Source organism: Carettochelys insculpta, chromosome 7, assembly GCF_033958435.1.
Source record: "Carettochelys insculpta isolate YL-2023 chromosome 7, ASM3395843v1, whole genome shotgun sequence".
Classification (NCBI taxonomy): Eukaryota; Metazoa; Chordata; order Testudines; family Carettochelyidae; genus Carettochelys; species Carettochelys insculpta.
Window position 1 is genome coordinate 33723106 of NC_134143.1, and position 21819 is coordinate 33744924.

Below are 21819 nucleotides of genomic sequence, written 5' to 3' on the forward strand. Positions count from 1 at the left end.
CAGATGACGTCAACACTTCCACTGGCTTCAGCTAAGCTCCATTCAACAGCTGGCATGTGATACTTTGTCATCCCCAACTTATCTGTGTCCCCTTTTCTTTCCACCTTATATTTTCCTCTCCTTTTTTCTTCACTGTCAGAATCTGTCTTAGATGGCCAAGGCAGAACATCTTCAACACTGCTGTTAGCCTCTGACCAGAAAGAGGCAGCTAAATGTAATGCCCTGAAGAACCCAACGCTGATACGAATTTGCCAGGTCTGAGTGGTTGATAAGACCATGTACTATGCCTGTGCTTCTGCAGCAGCAAAGTTGCAAGCAAGAATCAACAAAAGTCACAGAAAAGGCGTTTTCTCTCCGCGCTATTCTTTTCTCTCCTTTTGTGTCTATGTTTGGCTCGTCTTCTAGGACTGGGCGAGCAAAGTGGGGGGAGGGTCCTGAGGAGGCATGAAATTTCCTAAAGGAGGCACAACATGATCGGCTGCTAGATCTCAGGCTGAGCCTCTCATTAAAAAATGTTGAAATGTGTTATATTGTATGTACGTGTATTCGCATTTATAAAGTGTTTACATTCTACATATTGATTTTCTTACACGTGCTGAAAGGTTTTGTTTGTTTGTTTTCATATGAACATAACCAAAATTTCCATCAGTTTGAATTACATTAAACAAGTTGTGGGGCACTGCCAATTGCAGAGACAAAAAGTGGGGCCCAACGTAAAAAGTTTGCTCACCCCTGTTCTAGGACATGGGATCAGATGGTAATCATAAGAGAAACAACAGCTGCAAACTGCATTCACTAACGTCGTCTTTTTTCCCCAAAAAGGAGTTCTTACCATCTCTAATACCATATCAAAGACTGTCAAACAAGAGTTTTTTCCTTCTAAAAAATTCTCCTCAGCTACCAAAAAAGGGAACAAGGAATGTTGCTAAAATGACAGCCTAAATTAATAGTTTACATTCCAAATGCTTTAACTGTTTCTCCTTTTCGGTGTGTCTGTACAAAAGCTAACAGAATTTTGGATGGATTGTTTGCCATGGAACCAATCAGACCAAGGTTTTGTGTACCAAACCCCAAACCTAATTTAAAACTGTTTAATGCTAGACTGCTACTGGGTTGCACTAACACTTTTAGGCCTGTACGTGCAATATCAATTAATACAACAGTGCCTGTGACTCTGGGACTCTCTTTTGCTCTCGGCTTGTCAGCCTATGGCTAAAGCATTATTCCAAGCAAGGCTCAACGATGTTTTGTTTCCTATTAAGCTTAGAGGAGACAGATTCTGTTCCACTTCATGTGCTTTGCAGGCTTCGGGGATTTTCCAGACATAGAACAAACATGCCAGTATTTTCCTAGAGCTATCTCTACACTGCCTGCAAAGTACAGGCACAGCACAGCCCCCGTACAGACATATATAACAGTGTAAATTATAGGCATTGGTTAGGTGAGTAGAGCAAAATCACACCAAGCTCACAGAGTGTAAGCCAGGGGTGGGTAATAATTTTTGATGAGGGGCCACTCCAAGGTTTTGGTAAGCACTGAAGGGCTGCACTGTTCTATGTGTGAGGGTCTGGGATACAGGCAGCCCCACTTATATGGAGGGAACTAGGGGGTGGGTGGGAGGCCCTGCACCAGAGCCCAGAATTTCAACGGGGCCCAGAGCTCCAGGCTGTTATTTAGCACTGTTAAAAAACACTGCCACGGTCAACTTAGCCAAACTTTTCTCTCTTTCCCTCATCGTCTGTTTGCAAAGTATCTTTGTTATAAGCTTAGGGCTGTTTTGTTTTGTTTTGTTTTTTTTTTTTAAAAAGCCTCAAACCTGTTTTCTCACAAAGCAAACGAAACAAAAAGCATTCCCAACCGCTGTCAAAAGAAAATAAGCAACATTGGTAAGAATTGGGAAACAAGAAAAAAATTCTCCCATCAGAGTCAAGAAGCTTATTATAAAGAGCAATGAACTCAAGAACTGATTTCAAATTGATGAACTAATACCAATGCAGCATCTGACCAAGTCTGCTCCTGCCAAAACGGATCACTTGAGTGCATCTCTGTGTCTGACCTATGCCTTCTCTTCTGTAGCACTGTTTGCCAAATGAGACTGTTCACACATCACTGGTTTCCCAGGGCATGTCATTGGCTCTATATGCAGACATTGCTTCCAGCAATGGCCATCAGAAGAGATGCTATGTATTAAAAAGAGACTGGGGAGGAAGAGGAAAGAATGTCTCCATCTTCCCCAGTGCAATAAACTGTAAGAGAGACAATCCCATTTCCGAAACCTTGCACAGAGCTGAGACTCCCTCTTACCTGTGCTCTAACTTCTTGCGGCTAATACACATAGCCCTCTGGTAGCCCTGGGCAATGCACACTTTGTGCCGGCTACATTTCACTTTCTGGCAGGGGTCCTTGGTCGTGTCCAGAGCTGAAGACAGAAAAAGAAATTTCAATGAAACATTTTGTAGCAAAATCAAAATTTGTAAATTTTCCACCAGGTCTAAACAGGATTTTGTTTTAAACAGCTGTTATGGGTGTCTGCAAAAAGTCTGTTTCCCCAGAACATTCTAAAGCAAAGAGCTGTCCTGCATTCCTTTTCCAAAAGGGCAACTCCGGCAACATTGGATTATGGAAGTACAACATGTACTGATGTTTATGAAAAGCATTGTCAAGTGGTCTGAGTACAGGATTGGGAGTGATGAACATCCAAGTTTTAAAGCTGGCTCTATTGCAGACTCTCCAAATGATTTTCAGTCATTTTGCTCTTCCTCACATCCTCCTTCAAATGCATCTTTAAAATTCTTGTTAGCTGGGACTACACAAACCTTGGCAATAATTAGGCAGCTGTTCTTAGACTTTTGCCTATCATGCTCACCAATACTGTCTCATTGTTTTCTTGTACTCCCCGATCTGCCTGTTTGTATTCATCTGTTCTTTTGTGTCTTGTACTTGGATTGAAAATTCATTGCAGAAGGAAGGGACTCCGTTCTGTATTTGTACCATAACTACTATGAGGTAATAGTAACAGAGAGAAAGCTGTGCTAGTCTATATACTATCAAAACAAAAAAGCAGTAAAGTAGCACTTTATTCTGGCATGGCTATGGTCTGAAGAAGTGGGCCTGTCCCACGAAAGCTCATCAACTAATAAATTATTTTGTTAGTCTTTAAAGTGCTACTTTACTGCTTTTTTGTTTTGATACTATGAGGCAACAGTTAGGTGCTATGTAGAGCTAACAACACAGAGAGATCATGTCAACAACATGGCATGTATTTATTTGCTCAGAGTCTGAATTGTGAAGAATCCCAGCTCACTGGAGTCTATTGAATAGAAATTTATCAACTGAATAAAAAGTCAGTTTGTCAAATACAGACATTAGTCACTGATGAATTCCTGGTGCTCATGGATGCTGCTTTCTTGCTGTGGCAGCACACAGAGGGATTGAGCGCCATGCTCAGGCAGATTAAAGACCAGGAGTCCAGCCTTTCCACGTCAGGACATGATGGATAACACAGTAAAAGCTAACTAAGTACAAGATCACAAATTCACTGATGTCTGTTACCAACTAACAAAACTACTAAGGAACAGGAAGACCAGCTCCATATTCACCTACATATAATGTGTAGGAGAAAGAGCTGCATGATTTGAATTGAGTGACATATGCTGGAGATCTCATGCCAACTATACTAAAACACCCCTGGTATTTCTAAATATTACAGAGGACAATTTCCCAACTCAATAAGTGTTGCATCCACCGGGGGGAATTCTAGTTTAGATCTCAGCTTGACAGATAAAGAGGATCTGGTTGCAGAACGAAACGTTAACGGTAGCTTACATACAAGTGATCAAGTCATGATCACATTTATAATGTGCAAAAAGAATATAGTTCAGACCTGTATTGTATGTCCTTACTGCTTTAAAGGGGCCAGTTTTACAAAGGGGAAAATGACTGTGCACCAAATCAGCTGGGAGACAGAATTTAATCAAACAATGAGTATGATCATTCAGAATTATTTAAGGATACTTTACCCAAAAACCCACTGTGAAGAAGGCCATATTGGTTCAAAAACCAACTTCATTTAGCATGGAAGAAAAGGCAGCTATAAAAAACAAAATCATGTGAGAGAGTGTAAATGAAAGAAAGGGGATTTGGTACTGATACATGTAAATCAAAGCTAGCAGCTGCATATTTTTAAAAAGCTATATGCAAATGTGTAGAACCAGGACCAAAGAATGTAGGCTGGGCTTACAGGACAGGGTCTCTAACTTGGGAAGCAGTGACTGTAAAAAAGATTGGGGGTTGCGGTGGATAATCAGCTCAACATGAGCACCCAGTGTGACCTGGCGCCCCAAGGCACTAATGGGGATTCACAGAATCACAGGGCTGGAAGGGACCTCAGGAGGTCATCTAATCCAGCCCCCTGCTTCAAGCAGGATCAACCCCCACTAAGTCATCCCAGCCAGGACCTTATCAAGCCAGGACTTAAAAACCTCGAGGGATGGAGAATCCACCACCTCTCTAGGCAACGCTTTCCAATGCTTCACCACCCTCCTGGTGAAGTAGTTTTTCCCTAATATCTAACCTACACCTCTCCCTCTTCAACTTCAGACCATTACTCCTTGTTCTGCCATCTGACACCACTGATGCACAGACACCCAGACTGAGTAGGTGTAGAAAGGTTGTTGTCACTCTGCATTGGCATGGGTGCAAGCACTGCTGGTGCATTATATCTAGTTCTGCTGCCCACAGTGCAGGGAGAATGCTGAGAAATTGGAGAAGGTTCAGGGGAGAGCCACGAGAACAATTAAGGGGTAGAATGCTTCTCGCTCTGACAGACTTGAGGAGTTCTATTTATTTTAACAACAAGAAGGTTAAGAGGTGACTTGGTTTCAATCAATAAGTACCGATGTGGAGAAAAATATTTGATCCTGGGAGTGAAAGATGTAACATGCTGCTCCGGCTGGACACTGAAGCTAGACAAATTCAGACTGGAAGCAAAGCACACGTTTTTAACAGTGCTGGCACTTCACCATTGGAACGATTTACCCAGGGGCGTTGTGGACTCACCATCGGCAGCGACTTAAAATCAACATTGTATGTTTCTCTAAAAGATCTGCTCTAGGACTTGTTTTGGGGGATGTCTGTGACCTGCAGGAAGTGATATCACAGGATCACAGCGGTGGCCTTGGAAACTATGAATCTGTAATTGAGGTAGAACCGATTTCTGCCCTGCTCCTGTCCCTCCACTTTGATAAAACTGCACTTTAAGGGCCTATTGAAGTACTGAAAAAAAAATGACGCTTCACATGCTGGCTCTCAGATGAGAATCTCCTTGTGGGCAGAGAACCAGCTGCTGCAGGCTGCTATCAAACTGCTCCTGGAACCAGCAGATGCCTTGTGTTCCACAGCCCTTCACAAGCATGTGTAGATGCTTCTCCACAAGAGCAAACAGCAGACCCAGCCCTGGCTGAAAGAAAATCTACATTAGGCTTAGAAACGGGGCAGTAGTACACCTGTAGCAGGATGGGCCGGTATACTGCAGCCATTACAGGGATCAGGCCCAAATGGGAACAACTTTCGGGTACTTGTTAGGAGAGCTGCAAAACTGTGCAAAGCGGTGTGGGCCAGGATAGTCAACAATCAAAGAACATCACTTATCTAAAGGGCAGTGGCTGCCTCAGACCAAATCCTGAAATACATCCTAGTCTGATTCAGTTTAACCTAAGTGTCATATTCCCTAAGTGGACTTCTCCCTTCATTTGTAGGATTAGCAATAGCTTCATGAAGATCAGATAAATGGCTATATCAAAAAAGATATATTGGCATTAGAAAAGGTTCAGAAAAGGGCGACTAAGATGATTAGGGGCTTGGAAGGGGTCCCATATGGGGAGAGGCTAGAGAGACTGGGACTTTTCAGTTTGGAAAAGAGGCGATTGAGGGGCGATATGATAGAGGTATATAAAATCATGAATGGTGTGGAGAAAGTGAATATAGAAAAATTATTTACCTTCTCCCATAATACAAGAACTAGGGGACACCAAATGAAATTGATGGGTAGTAGGTTCAAAACTAATAAAAGGAAATTTTTCTTCACACAGCGCACAGTCAACCTGTGGAACTCCTTGCCCGAGGAGGCTGTGAAGGCCAGGACTCTATTAGGGTTTAAAAAAAGAGCTTGATAAATTTTTGCAGGTTAGGTCCATAAATGGCTATTAGCCAGGGATAAAGTATGGTGCCCTAGCCTTCATAACAAGGGCAGGAGATGGATGGCAGGAGATAAATCACTTGATCATTGTCTTCTGTTCTCCTTCTCTGGGGCACCTGGCATTGGCCACCGTCGGCAGATGGGATGCTGGGCTTGATGGACCTTTGGTCTGACCCAGTATGGTCATTCTTATGTTAGATCATTGCTTCTTCACGTACGTTGCTTCTGAACCTGAAGTAAGAATCACAAGGCTACCTTGTTTCCATAGCAATTCATTGTGGAGTCAAAATAAGGATTCTGACTTCAACTGGAGAATCAGCAACAGGAGCAAATGAAAACAAAACAACACCTAGCATCATTACAAGAGCGGCCTGTAGTGGGAAGGGGTAGCCTCTTACTGAGCAAGAGGGGGAAGAACCCCTCCCTGAACACTGTTGGCCAGAACCTAGCCCCACCCCCTCACCTGGCCAGAAAGCATGGGGCAGGACTACCTGTATATAAGTCCCAGCCAGAAGCCCAGTTGGGCCCCAGCCACCAGAGGAGCCAGATGCTGATCCTGGACTTCCAGGCTGGGAGGCTGATCCAGCATTTCAAGAATCATAGAATCCTAGGGCTGGAAGGGACCTCATGAGTTCGAGTCTAGCCCACCTACCCAAAGCAGGATCAACCCCAACTAAATCATCCCAACCAGGACTATGTCAAGCCAGGACTTAAAAACCTCCAGGGATGGAGATTCCACCACCTCTCTAGGCAATGCATTCCACTACTTCACCATCCTCCTGGTGAAACAGTTTTTCCTAATATCCGACCTACACCTCCCCCTCTGTAACTTGAGGCCATTGCTCCTTGTTCTGGCATCCGTCACTACTGAGAACAGCCTCTCTCCATCCTCTTTAGATACCCCCCTTCAGGAAGCTGAAAGCTGCTGTCAAATCGCCTCTCACTCCTCTCTCCTGCAACCTAAATAAACCCAAATCTCTCAGCCTCTCCTCATAGGTCAGGTGCTCCAGCCCCTTAATCATTTTTGTTGCCCTCTGCTGAAACCTCTCCAGTGCATCCACATCCATTCTACACTGGAGGGCCCAAAACTGGATGCATTACTCCAGCTGTGGCCTCACCAGTGCCGAATAGAGGGGAATAATAACATCTCTAGATCTGCTGGAAATGCTTGTCCTAATGCACCCCAATATGCCATTAGCCTTCTTGGCTACCAGGGCACACTGTTGACTCTGACCCAGCCTCTCATCTACTGCAACCCACAAGCACAGCCCCAAGCCATAGAACTAAGCTTTTGCTGGCTGACAGTCCCAAGCACTGCCCTGAGCCCCAGGGCTAAGCTTTGGTAGCCGACAGGACCATATGACTCAATACTGAAGTACAGTAAAAACAGGGCGGACCATAGCTGTAGCAGCACATGGCATCCTGACCCAAACCTTCTGCACTTATGTGAAGAAAAGGTATCAGGCTGAAATGTCTGGGGAAATGCAGGCGGAATTTACTCAAGCTGGAATTTAGGAAGGACACTGACTCTTACAAAAGGGGAATGAGATCTTCAATGGCCCCAGAGGTCAAGTCCTCAGCTTAAATCTCATCCAACAGGAGGCACGTCCATTGCCCCTTCACTGGCTGGCAGGGCTCAGAGGGAAAAGCAGCACATCCTGAATCACCAGCCCCACTTGTTGGGTTCCTCAGGGGTACAAAGGTTCTGTCTCGGAAAGGGCTTCAGTTCAGAGGACTTTCAGTAAGGACCTACCCTGGAAAACTCATCAGCAGCACTTTAAAAAAAAGAGTGAACACAACCAAGAAAATAAAGTTACCTTCATCAACTGGCTGATTATCTTCCCAGCTCTTGATATAGTCATCCTAGTGAAAGAGGGAAAGAGTGAGCGAGAGAGCGAGCGAGCGAGCGAGAGAGAGAGAGAGAGAGAGAGCAGCTCAATCAACAGACCATGCAAAGTATCACAATCCAAATGTTCAGAACTATGAGCCTGATCAATACTTAAAGTTAATGTTGGTCTGGGGATGTAACAATAATGACTTCCTCATGGCTGGGACTCTAGCAGAGGGGTACACGTGGTTACAAAAACAATGCAAAAATTCCTATCATGTTTATTCTTTGGGTTTATTCATTGCTGGTGAAGGGAAGCTGGTCCTCTTGGAAACAGAGAACATATACGGACACGCACACACACACAGCCGTCTGCTGACATTCTTGGCCTGTAGCAGACAGTACATGTGCATGCATGCGTGTGCATGTACACACGCACACACACACCACTCTACTAACCTTCCTGGCCTGTAACACACAAAACCCTGTTTGCCTCACAGCCACAGAGCTCTGCCGATCCACTGCTCCAGAGCGAGCCTGTCGCATGTTCCCATACAGCGCTGTGCAGAAGGGCAATGCAGAGGGATGGCAGGACGTTCGTGCTTGCGCCCTCAACACCGGAGGCCAGCCGCTCCAGCTAATTCCGGGTGGCCCTTGCCTTGTCCATTGGAGCGTTCATTGAATGTCAAACCCCACAACCAGGAACACTGGAGAACATACATTCTTGCTGCACTGCTGAGGTGCGAACCTTGCTCCAGCACATAGGAGGCAGAAGCAGCCCAAAGCTCAGACTTGGGTTAATGGCCCCCAAAGCATCCGTGAAGACCTGCAGAGTATCTGCATATTCCCCATTCACCTGGTGCATTTCCACAAACATATTCAATGGGGAGAGTCTACAGTTTAGAGCCTAGGGGACTTACTGGCCTAATCTCCCTTGTGCTGGGGCCACCACACACTCGTAGCAGTAACTGCTTGCTGCCCCAGCATCACTGCACTGGAAGGGGCCATCAGGTCATGGCTTGGAGTTGGCCAGAAGAGCATCTGCACCTCAGATACGGGCACAGCTGTTGGAATGTCAGCGTGCTGCTCGGCTGTGCTCTCTCCTGTTTCTTAAGGTGCTGCACGAGTTCTGTTGCTTGGCAACAAACACCCCAGGTCCTTTGTCTCTGATGCCATCATTTGTAATGGCTCAGCACAGAGGTCCCTCACTGCTTCTCCATGACAGGAGCCTCTGTCTGCACCAAGCAAAAGGGCAGGAGTAGAGAGGCAGTGCCATCCCTGACGGCTGGCAGTGGAACCAGCCTGAGCTCTCGTGCTACTACTGTCTGTGCGCGGGGGCAAAGACCTGCTGGCTCGTACTGCACCACCTCTGGAGCCCCAGGAGTACTAGCTGCTGTGGGACAAAATTTTACCTAGTGGCTGGGGAGGTTAGGCTCTCTCTGCCTTCTTCCTCCCACCTCATGGTGACCCTGCTTCAATCACATCTCCACTCCCTGATGTGCAAAGGTTAAACCTCCCCTAGTTTGTGGGGTCTCTCCAGATTTGGAAAGTTATCAACAGTGAACTGCTCCACCACAATCACTGGAGCTGTTCTCCTTTAACGGGGGTAGACAACAGGTGAACTGTGGGCCAAATTCACACCTGCCAATGCTCTTCTATAGAATGCAAAGTCATTTTATTTACCTATCATTATTATTTCTGTATTATTTCCTCTGGAACCTGGATTTTGGCTACACCTTGAGCAAGACATTTGGATCTTGACAAAAATAATTGATTCCCTTGGCCTTCAATATGTTATATACATAGAATCAAAGGCAAAGACTACAAAAATGCCAGAGAAAGGAGGGGTTTAAAAGTAAATGAATTCAGGCCCTGGAGGAAAGCACAGGTTTGCCTCTCATTTGCAAGGTCCATGCTAGAATGGGCTTATCCTTGTGGGTTTCTGACCTTTGACATCCATTGCAACTCTAGGAAGTGCCCTGATGGCCTGTGTTAATTTATGGCAGATCACACGCTCCACACCCTTTGAACAATAGTACTGTTGACTGTTGTCTCCAGTAAGGAAATTCAGCTGCTGGTACCAGAGGCTCACTGTCCTGTAGAATGCTCTTCCTTGAGACGCCTGCCTTGAACAGTTTGGACTTATTTTGACTATTAATCTGAGGCAGGAACAGGGTCTTCATAGATTTTTATGCAGCGCTGAGCATGGAGACAATGTTTAACAAATAATAATCCTCTCTTACAGACACTGGCTCGGTTCCTTCAGTGGTGCCCTCTAGCTTGTGGTGAGGACTCCATGAACAGGATGAAATTCATCCCTACACCAAGGGCCAGCACAAGGCTTGTGCATCATGTCATTTCCATTTAAGTGGCCGTCAATATGAATATGTGCATACCTAAAGGTGTGCGCACGCACGCACACCACCCTGTGGATCCACCCCCGATCCAGGATCTGCAAAAATGGCCCACGGATATGCCGTGGCTCTAGGCAGATTTGCAGGGCTCTCGATACAAAATGTGGATCTGTACCACCCACGATCCACAAAAATGGTTCATGGATAGCAGCTGACTTGCAGAGCTCTACACATGCACATTCTCACCCCGGCCATACTTCATGTAACACACAACTGTTCACGGCAACTCAAAACATTCTCCTGGTAAACTAAAACCAGGGGAAGGACACTGGGGAGGAGAATCCTGGGAAGATGGCACAGATACCATGTAAAGATTAAATGAAATCAGATTATTAAAGATACTAACCTCCACCTCCTGGGAACGCAGCCCACAGCAGAAGGGTAGGTGAAAAAGCAAAAGGAGAGAGAGAAGAGAAAACACATGAAATATATTGACATTTCCAGAGCTCAGGCTGCAAGAAAGGGGAGGATTTGTGATCACACAGACAGTATTTCTTTGTTTAAATTCCCTGAAATGTCATAATTCATTTACTCCAAGTGATGTGTTTTTATACAGACTCCCCCAATGCATCTTTGCTTGCTTTCCTAATTTGCATTTATCAAGTCATACTTCTGTCACAATGGAATTTGATAGCAAGGAACAAAAATTAAGGCAAATGCTGATAATTCAGGGCTTTTTGTGAGTGGCAGCATTGCTCCCAACACTTCGCAGTTATCCCTCGGACGGAAACAGTGATGTTTCACTAGATGGATGTAATGTTTCATACAGCAGGTTGCCAAGTAATACAAGTTCCTTTCTATTGTTCTGCATTCTCTCTGCAATAAAATAATATTAAACAAAACTTATGGTTTATTTGCAAGCATTGAAATCCTGACTGCTCTTCTGGTATGCCAACTCCCTTCTCATTCACTCAGGAAGGGACATTTTAGAGCATGGGAGGAGAGGGGTGGTATCATTAGGAGAGTTGGCAGTGACCAATATTGTATTGCAAGAGACTTCTTTATTGATTTAAGCCAAATTACTGCTGTCATAGGATGTTATTTGGCTCTGGGGGAAATGGATGCTCCTGGCCCTCTGGTCCCAGCTGTTCTCTTCGGCTCACTATCTTCAGCTCTACCATTAATCACCATTTCTGACATGTCCAAGAGCCCCGGGGGCTGATATCAGCCACACCACATGCCGGACCAGCAGCCGCAGCTCAGCTCCAGAGAAGAGCTAGCTCCTATGCAGGCTTCACATTTATTCCAAAGATAGCTAAGAGAAATGCTATATTTCAACAGTAAGTTCCTACGGGACGCCGCTCTCTCACAGAGCCTCCAAGCAAGGGGCTGATCCTAGAGAAGGTCTTACTAACTCACTTGGATAGGGCCAAGGAAAATGTGGTTGTGATAGCACATGGTGTCCTGCACCTCCAGCCTTTGAAGGTTACGGAGTGATAACAACCCATTCTCTGGATGCAACTATCTGTAAAGGAGAAATAAGGTAGAGGTCCTTAGCTCAGCTGAGCTCTAGGACACCTGCCTCCCTAGTGAGCCATGAATCCATCATACGGGTGTATCAGATGGGAACTTCTTCATGCTGCATGATGCAGTTGGGCCCTTCAAGAATATTACAGCTGTCAGGAGCCTGCTGTCACCTGAGGCTTCTCATTACTGCTTCAAAGCCAGATCTAGAGGTCTTGCCAGGCAAATGCCTATCCCTACCAACTGACAGTCATCCCACAGTCTCCAAGTGCTTTTCTTCCCTCTTCACGGTGCTTCTTTAATGACCCTATCTTTGGTAGTGTCAGCCCTACTACTTCCCTCACCCTCTGGCTGCACACAGAGACGAGTACCAAATTCAAGTGCTAATTCAGCCAACTCTGTGCAATGCAAGAACATCAAATCATAGACCTTTAAAACCCTCATTCTCTCTGGCCATTCTACTAGCAGGATATTTGTATCTGAACACCGGCTTCATTTCCTCTCTCAATAGTTTATGTGAGACTAGCAGGACCCTTGCGTCTCTAGTAAACACACTCACACATGTCCACATTGCTATAACTGAACACACACATACACAACCTGTCCCAGTTTCCTTGTCTTTCCTGTTTGTTCTGAGAGCCTGGATGAAGCACAATTTCTCAGTACACAACCCTGAAGTTTTTGGATCACAAATCCTTATTTGCTGAGAGATTTTAAAAATGTGGATTGCAGGAGCAAACAAAAAAGGACCCCTTAAAGGGAGATCAGCTTGGCCAGAGGGGTCCCAGGTTAGGTCCCGAATCCAGTAAGGCTTTTAAATAGCACTGCATCTGTCTAGTGAAAATGGCAGCAGACATACAATTAGAGGACACCTCCTAACAGGAAACCTGCCCCTTGGCTCAGTCATTGAGGCTGCGCCTAGACTGCAGAGAACTGTCAGCAAAAGATACGCAAATGCGGTGCAAAATTTCCATATCTTTTGCCAACAGTTCTGTCAGGAGAGGCTTCTTTGACATTTGGCCGGTCCACATGGGACCTCTGAAGGACATCCCTTCTTCCTGGTGGAACAAGGTGTACAGGATGCTGACAGAACAGTCCCTACCAGCGCGTCTCTGCCGACAGATCTGCAGTCTGGACGCGTGCTCTGTTGACAGAGGTTTTGTTGACAGAAGCCTGCAGTCTAGACGTAGCTAAGATCCAGCCCGCCTGCCCTTACCAGAGAGCAGCACCACTCAAAGCAGCTGGCTGTCCCCTGTGACCCTCTGTACTGCAGACCAGGGAGAGTTTCACTTGCTACCCCCCCAACATCCAGCAAAATCTCTCAGCTCCTATTAGCCAGAAACCTGGCAGACAAAGGACAAGACCTCTCAAAGCACCTCCTGTGTCCCCACCATCAGTGAGAAGACACCTCAGATGTAAGCTGACCAGGACACAGGCTCAGAAAGAAGCCTGACATAGACACTTTCCTATAGTCGGGGGTGGAACTTCGCCGTCCGCTGAAGCATCAGGCACCGACTTTGCCAGAGAAAGCCAAGATGGGTAATAAACTATCCAATGGTGATTCATTAACACCACCCTCCAGGTACACCTTCTCCTCGTTGCTCCATACCAGGGTTATTAGTAAATTACCAAGACCAAGAAAATGGGCTACTCCTGATCTAGTAGTAGAGAGGGAGAGAACCCTCACCCAGCGGGAGGGGATGAGATGGCGGAAGGGAAGGCAGCACTTATTGTCAGCTGTGTGGGATGGGGAAGGAAAACCCCCACACTGGGGCCTGAAAAGGGAGGGGAGGGACAACTCACACCTTCCTAAAGAACCCCTGAGACCGGCACTGTCGAGGGAGTGAGAACTATTCCCCCGGGAATATCAAACAACACACACTGCAGCGTCCAGCACATCTCACTGCTCCCGGCACTCACGCCCATTTTATGCAAGTGTAATATCACATGTGAATGTCAGTGGAGTTGGTCCCGGTTTACTCCAATGCTCAAAAGAAAAATCTGGGCTCTGGACAACTTTCCTCTCCTTTCCCTCCACCTACTGTCTGTCCCTCCTGCAGTTCCACCTGCCCTTGACTCTCCTTCCTCATCTGGATGTGAAATCCTGCATCTAAATTCGCTCCCTCTGATCCTCCATTTGCTATTGGCCACTTTGCCTCTCTGCAACTTTGCCATTTAACTCCGCAGATCGCTGTAGGAAGCATTTTGCATGGAAGAGTCTTTGGAGATTTAGATCTCGTTGCATCATTGCATTGCCAGAGCACCTAACCCATAGCTCTTTCAAGAGGCCAGAATGGACAAGGACATTCACAGCCATGCAGCAACTGAGTGCAGGAGAAGACAGAGCAAGAAGCTCTACTTTGCCACAAGATGCTGCTGTATCGATCCTTTGCATGCAGAGGGGTTGCAGCTGTCCTGTTGTACTGACTAGAGAAGTGTGCATGTTTGGAGTGAGACCTAACAAACCTGAAAGCAGCACCATACTATGTTCACATTGGAAAGTCCCCAAATCCAAGTCTCTTTCAAATGCCATCATTAAGCTCACGGTCGCAGGGGATGTAATCAGTCCCCGCCTCGTTCTTCTGGACATTTATTTTCAGACTGTACAAGATTATTTAAATAAAGCCTGTGAGCCAGCACTTTTGTTTGTGTCACATTCTATAGTGGGAGTTGAAAGAAAATTACTGTTGACAGTGCAGGTCACTCGAGACAGAAGCTCCCTCAGGAGCTGAAAGCACAGGAAAACAGAGAGAGTCTGATCTTGCGGTATAAAAGGGAAGTGTGTCACCACAACAAAGGCCCTGGAGAGGGGGCTGGGAATGCTCATTGCTTCACATGCAGGACCTCAGGGGAGTTAAAGAAAAAATATTTCTCTAAAGGGCAAAACTAAAAAGACTCCCTTGATTTGTTAGTACACAGCAAACATCAAACTCTTCTGACACTCCCTCATGCAAGAAAACCACATCCCATATCAAGGAGTGGGGAGCAAATATTCCATCACGATAAGAGCTAGAGGAAAAGAGAGGAAATTAGAGAAGAGAAATGGTGACTGGGAGGAGATCAGAAGAGAGCAGAGAACTGGGCAGAGTAAGGTATTCCCTCTCTGGTTGTACTCTCTCTTGCCCATGGATCTATCACATCCTAGGTCATGCCCAGGGTAATGCAGTTATTGTTCCAGATGTGTTCTAATGACATCACACCGAGCTGTGTGCATCAGGCACACAGCAGCTGCCATTTCTGTGTGCTAGCTTCCAGGGCAGGCAGGCTCTTTAGGAGCACAAGTGTCCATGTGTTAGAGAAAGATGGAAAGAGACAGACATCCACGCATTACCCCTTGCTGCCCCATTATTTATTCTCACTCCACAAGTGGCAGGCTGAGGGGCATCCTTTCAGTAGCTGTTTTGCTGAGCAATTTTTTGGCATCCCTGGTCAGAGTAGAAATAACAGTCACTCATCTAAACTGGGATGAACTAAAAGAGCCTGGAGAGCCTTTGAGTACCCGCCCAAGGAGCCATAAGCTTCCTCTGTGTGGATTTCCCTTTACAGGGATGTCAGAGTGAACTTAGACAAGAAGCTCTGTCCTTGAGTTTGATAGTTGAAGCTAATGTCCACAGCACAGACAATGCTGGGGGAGCCATTTAATCAGGAGCGCAGCAGGATGCGGGGAATGAATCCCTACACTCAGGACAGAATGGCTGACTAATTCCACTACACTGATCAGTGCTACTGAGGAGCTGTCCAGCGAGAGACCTCCTGAACAGGAGCAGCCCCAGGACAGAATGGGAAGTGAGTCACTTTTCCCAGCTCAGGAGGGTGCAGGGTGAGCAGCAAACGGAAGAAATGTTTACTGGCAGATACCAAGAGATGTGGTTAATTGCACCAGCCCATATGCTCCCCAGGGATGTGCTGTGCTTTACTATTCAGCAGATGCTAGCTGCATGCAGACCAGGTGACCCAGTAAGCCAGTGCTGCAGTATCACCGTGAAGCTGCTATTTGCTTGCATCCATTCCATTTTGTATTATTGATCTGAGATCAGCTCTATCCCTGCTACTTCTCCCAGCAGCTGAGCTGCCTAGTGCAATCAGTAAAGGGCACTCAGTAGTTCAGAGCTCTGGTTGCACTTATCAGACCACAATCCATCTCAGGTGATGATAGATTCTAAATAACATGACGGCACTGCCGAAGGAGTCCTGCATTTCCTTTCAAATGGTCTTAAAATTTCAGCCACTTTGCTGTCAGACATGCATTTATTATACCCAGAGTCTTTGTAACCTCCAGACATGGGGCCGCCACAGCAGGGAGCCAGGATCAATAATGGCAGAGGGAGCCTTTAACCACCTAGTCAGTGGTTCAAATCCAGTCCAATTCAGTAGAGACAGAAAGTGAACAGCTGCCAGCATACATGTCCTTTGTGCAATGACTGTGTGGTTCCACTCCAGTTCCTCTTTCCAAGCCCTCCATGTCTTACAGCAGTAGCCTCAGCTGAGAGATGGAAACTGAACGATCCTCTCGCCCTCAGCAGTGGTGTCTGCTGCTCAGAGCTGAGACTCATTAGCAGGGCAGATAATGGAGGAACCGAAGATTTCAGTCTCCTGTGGCTGTCAAGCCAGCACCTTTCACCAGCACGTCTCTGCAACAGAGCTCTGCTGCTTACAGAATAGGAAAAAGCAGCAGCTCGGGGCAAGGATGGGGGAATGGGGTATTACTAGCCTCCAATTTCATGCTCTTTCCAAGGTGGAAATAAAGCGTGAAAAACAAAGCTATCAAATGTTTAAAAGCAGCAGCTTGCTGGGCTAGGAGTCCTTTCTCCTCGCAGCCTCTTCTAGACCAGGGCACAGGCAATACTCACCTGTCTCCTTCCAATATACGCCTACAGCTGGGCCTTGTGGAGAGAAGTGCAGTTTGATTTAGCCTTTGGCCAAAATAACCCAGCTTGACTTGTGGGGGCCCACCTGAAATAGCTCTCCTCCTCCCATCTCAGCAGGGTCCTTTTCTAACCTCTCCTTTCCTGCCTCCAGACAGCGATTCAGGGCTTCCCACCAGCTGGTTAGTCCTTGATTTGGTATAAGAGAAATCACAGTGGTTTTTGCCACACGCACCTGTCCAGAGCAAAATCACCATTCCCATTATAGGCTTTTTAAATTAAGAAACTGATGTCTTCTTGGGAGTCTTTCAATTTCATCAGACACTTAGCAGCTTCCAAGAACAGCAAAGACCAACAGAGAAGAGACACGTGGAAAGAGAGACCCCTGAGTACCCAAGTTTTAACCCTGTAAAGATTGTTTGGCAATGCAAATTAGCTATTAGTCAGAAAGCAATATCTTGTAGATGCAAAGGAGCCTGGGTTGCTCCCCCGTATTGATTGGTCTAGGTGTGAACCACTGTATTGTTTTCCCAGCCCTCTCCTGGTTTATCTATGGCTTTTCAGTGGCTCCAACTCTCAGGGCACTGCTTGGCATTTGAAGGGGGCAAGGGTGGAGTGGGGTGAATCTAAACTAAAAGTAAGTAAACAGCAATGCTGGGAGGAGCTGGGGAGGAGTTACCAGTTATGATACCAAGGCAGGAAGGTGAATTGCTGGGTGTGGTTAGTCTTTTCCAAGCCAACCATCCACACAGCATTAGCATCACTGGAGGCCAGGCTGGACACCTGGGATCAGCCTGCCCTAGCCACGCATTACAGGAAGCAATGGCAGAGCATGGGCTCCTGAGTGGGGTCTGCTCAGTAAGTAAAAGGCACAAGAAAGGGCATCCTGTTGCCAGGCTACTACTGCCCTGAGCAAGCATCCCCAGAGCCATGTCCTGGGCATTGTCCCCCTACCACACACACGAAGAGCCAGCTCCTCGGCTTCCTCCTACCCCATAAACAGCCTGTGGGGCACCACCCCTGCCAGTTGACAGCAGTTGCAGCCCCAGCCCCTCTGCCGCTGCTTTTCTCTATGGGCACAGGGAGAAGACCTACTGGCTTGGCACCACACTGCCTCAGAGGCTGCGGCAGCACCTCTACCAGCCAAAGGACAACATTTTACCAATGGATTGGGAGCAGGGGAGTTGGCAGGGGGCTTCGCCTTTCTCTGCTGCCATGTTGTGCATCCCAGCTACTGGATTTCTGATCTTCTTCTTGTTCACATGGCAGCCCCTCGTCTTGCTGGGGGCACTTACGCTCTGATGTAACCTAATACAGAGACACACACAAGGCTACCATGCAACATTATTGACTCCCTGGCGCACTAGTAGCCTCTGGTTATGTAACAGCCTCAGGGGAGCAGCTGAGGGGTGGGGGAGAGGCAATCCTAGGATGACCAGCGCTCTCAGTAGTTGCTGCTACAGGCTTGCTTACTATCAAAAATTCCCGAGAGTCGCATGGTGCCCACAGTTCACACTTCCCCGCAGGACAGCTCAAAAGCAAAGTTGCACCCATGTAGATCACACAGAAACACACGCATGACAGGTGCCAAGCTCTCACCTACCACACCTAACATTTCTACAGCACCTTTCATCCCAAAGGGTCTGAAAGTGCTTCACAGGCTCCTGGCAAAGAGATCGTTTTACCCACCATTTAAATGCAGCTTCCACTCAGGTGGAAATACGCCTGGCAGACTGCATCAGCAGCAATGCCCAAGTGCTATGGTTTTAGCTACTTCTCTTCTTATATCAGGATATTGGAGGCATGGGGGGAAGGGGAATAATAAAACCCCATCTGGTCTAGGCACCCTGTCCTACAGAGGGGGTCTAAGAACAGGTTAATAGAACATACAATGTAGGACATTTTTTAATAAAATCCCTTTTTGATTTGCAATTTTAAGGAGGAAAAAAGCAAGTAGGCAGAAGAGAAGAAACTCAGCCCTGTCGTGTCACAATAGAACAGTCTGGCTCCAGAAGGCAACAATTATATTTAAGATGAAATCGAAGATCTATTTATCATGGTGCTGACTAGGACTGCAGGAGAAATAAACTGCTGCATTGTGCTGGTAAAGAATAGCTCTGTATTGATGGACTGCTGCTCAGTCACAAGGAGAGACATGCCTTTGATGCGTTAATTCTCAGGTTATCAACTCAAAACAAAGATTCCAAAATTCAAAGCTGCTGCTACATCCTTGCTGCCGTCCACAAGATTAAGGTAAGAAAACACTAGCAGGCAGACAAAGAAATGTAGCGACAAAGCAAGAGTCCGCAGAGTTTGCTCAGTTACCTTCCCTCTCACCTTTGCAAGGGGGAAAACCACCCACTGGTTGGCTACTCACAGGAAGGCAAAAAGCATTCCTGGAGAAGAAGGTCTGCTCCTTGAAAGCTCCTCACCTAAAGTTATTTTGTTAGTCTTTAAAGTGCTACAGGACTGCTGCTTTGTTGTGTGAAGATACAGACTAACACAGCTACCTTTCTGTGACTGCTCAGAGCAACTCAGACATGCAAAGAGAAAGGATTCAAGATTATTATCAAGGGCTAACCATGTTAGTCTGTTTCAGGAAAGAACAATGAGGAGTCCTGTGACACTTTAAAGATTAACAAGTTTATTCAGCTAAACAAGTAATTTACACACTTGGTCTGGCTGGATGGGAGTCTTGGGGTACCCAAAAACTCTTTAGCGGTGCTTAGCACTACAGTAAGTCATGAGTTCTTCCACCTGGCTGTGGCATGATGTGTACCACCCTTCCCTGCTACGAGAACTCAGTGGGCCTGTTGGCTGAACAACTCTCTCTTTTTCCAGCTAATCTAACACAGGTCTGAGACATGCTAAGAAGAGAGAGTTTGGAGGATGTGGATGAAGCAGACCAGGACTTTCCAATGCTCTTGGGCAATGGTCCCAATTCATGGCAAAACTTCTGGGCTGGCATCAGACAACAATGGCTGGTGCCTCTCACCATCTATGCATACTAGAACCCTCCCTGGATGTTTGGCCACTCCAAGCCACAGATTCATGATGACAGGACGAGGGTTTGTAACATTCTGTGATGGTACCCGACTCAAAGGATAAGGACCAGCACCAATACATCAGGTGCCAGCACAGTTCACCACTGAAGTAGACACCTAGGGCACCATTCGCAAATGCCTGAATTACCAGCTCAGCTGGCACACACCCGACACAGGACTCAGGCAACCAGGGATATCACCATCAGACTAGCACCAGGCTCACTCATATCCCCATCCCCACAGGGAACAAGCCATTGATTCTGTTAGTTGGCTGATCATCGGTATGTGCTTTAAAATGAGCCGCAGATAAGCACAGAACAGAGGTGAGAGTAGGGACATTCATTAATTTCATTACAGTAACTCAAAAAGCTCTGCACTGCATTAGCTAATGAGGCTGCCACATCCCGCAGCCTCAGCAAGGCACTTATTAGTCCTGGGGTTTTTGAAAGTCAGGTTTGTTAGGTCTCACTCCAAACACGCACACTTCTCTAGTCAGTACAACAGGACAGCTGCAACCCCTCTGCATGGAAAGGGTTGGCACAGCAGCATCTTGTGGCAAAGCAGAACTCCTTTCTCTGTCCTCTCCGGCACTCAGTTGCTGCATGGCCATGAATGTCCTTGTCTGTTCTGGTCCCTTGAAAGAGCTATGGGTTATGTGCTCTGGCAATGCAATGATGGAACGAGATCTAAATCTCCAAAGCATTATGAAACATTAACAGCAATAAAAGAGGACAGCAATGGACATTAACACGCAGCATGACATAGGAGAGGCTCCAAACAGCCAGAGTAGAAACCATTTTAAGTTCAATTCATGCTGCTTTTCGGGGAAAGACTTCTAGAAGTTCTGTCAAGCTCTGCGTGAGATGAAAGCTGACAGCTTATTAATTCTGACACACGGACCGTCCTGAACCAGCACACTCTACCCGAGTGAAAAGGTATCTGGAAAGAATGAGGGAGGAGGAAGAGAGATTAAAGAAAAATAAAGAGAGTAAATAAAGAAGAGGAAGAGGCAAGAAAATTAAGTGACATATAAAAAGAAAAGAGCCACGCAATACAAAAGGACAGACAAGACAGAGATCAGAGTGAAAATGAAAGGAAATAATAACCAAAGCACATAACCCCCAAGTACCCTGGGAACCAAGTGAAAAGAAAGAGCAAAACCCAGAGCAGCGCTGACTTGCTGCATCAGCTCTCATTGGCCCGCTGCAGTTCAGCGAAAGCCATTAACGGCTGCCTGGTCTGTGCTCCCATCCCGGGTACTCAGCTCGAGTGGGGTCACTCCGCTCCGCATATCCATTACAGTTGCACTCAGGCACATTAGAGGAAACATGAAGACAGTGACTTTGAGAAGCAAGGTGCCCTGCAGATCTCAGTGATCCCCAGGGAGACACTGAAAGCCTCCTCAGCCCCTGTTCATATGAAGGAGGGGAGGAAAAAGAAACGGAAATAGAAAAGATGAGCCAAAATCTCAACCCAGCCACAGTGCGTGATAATTGCTGTAACATACAATAAATGTCAGTGCACTGCCTGAGAATACATGGCAGCAACGGCTCTTAAAATAAGACTCAACGGCACAGTAGGCTGCACTGACAAGTCACGTGACTCCTGTTCCCTCCGGTGAAGCACATTCACACTGGCAACAATGGGGCCCATTTTCAGAGGTTCTCCTGCTGCAGTTCTCAGGAAGCAGCTGGTCTCTTGCATTCCTGGTTGGAAATAATTCTGCAAGACAAGCCCTGGCGACAGCAAAAGGGGACGAAGGGATGGCCAGAGCTGTATTTCCCATTGCATTACCATGGACATTTGCATGAAAACTGTCTGTTTCTCAGGCCACTGCAACCCTCCCACAACACTTCCTTAAGTCACTCTGTGTCTCAGTTTACCCATCTTCCCTTCCTTACAGGATGTTATTTGGAGAGCTGTGAAGGAACTGGAGGCTCTGTTCCATGCAAATGTAAAGAGTTTGAAAGGGTTTATTCTGAGCCAGAACAAAAACAGCTCTAGACAT

The 21819-nt window shown here is 46.5% G+C and overlaps 1 protein-coding gene across 1 annotated transcript in view; it reads right to left on the reverse strand.

The window, feature by feature from the left end:
- Positions 1 to 21819, reverse strand: part of SPOCK2 (SPARC (osteonectin), cwcv and kazal like domains proteoglycan 2) — a 49740-nt gene that overhangs the window by 14782 nt on the left and 13139 nt on the right. The window contains exons 2-4 of the mRNA XM_074999497.1: positions 10785 to 10793; positions 8014 to 8059; positions 2305 to 2419 (exon numbers count right to left, since the gene is read on the reverse strand). Coding sequence (XP_074855598.1) covers positions 2305 to 2419; positions 8014 to 8059; positions 10785 to 10793 — 170 coding nt within the window. The remainder of the gene's footprint in view (positions 1 to 2304; positions 2420 to 8013; positions 8060 to 10784; positions 10794 to 21819) is intronic.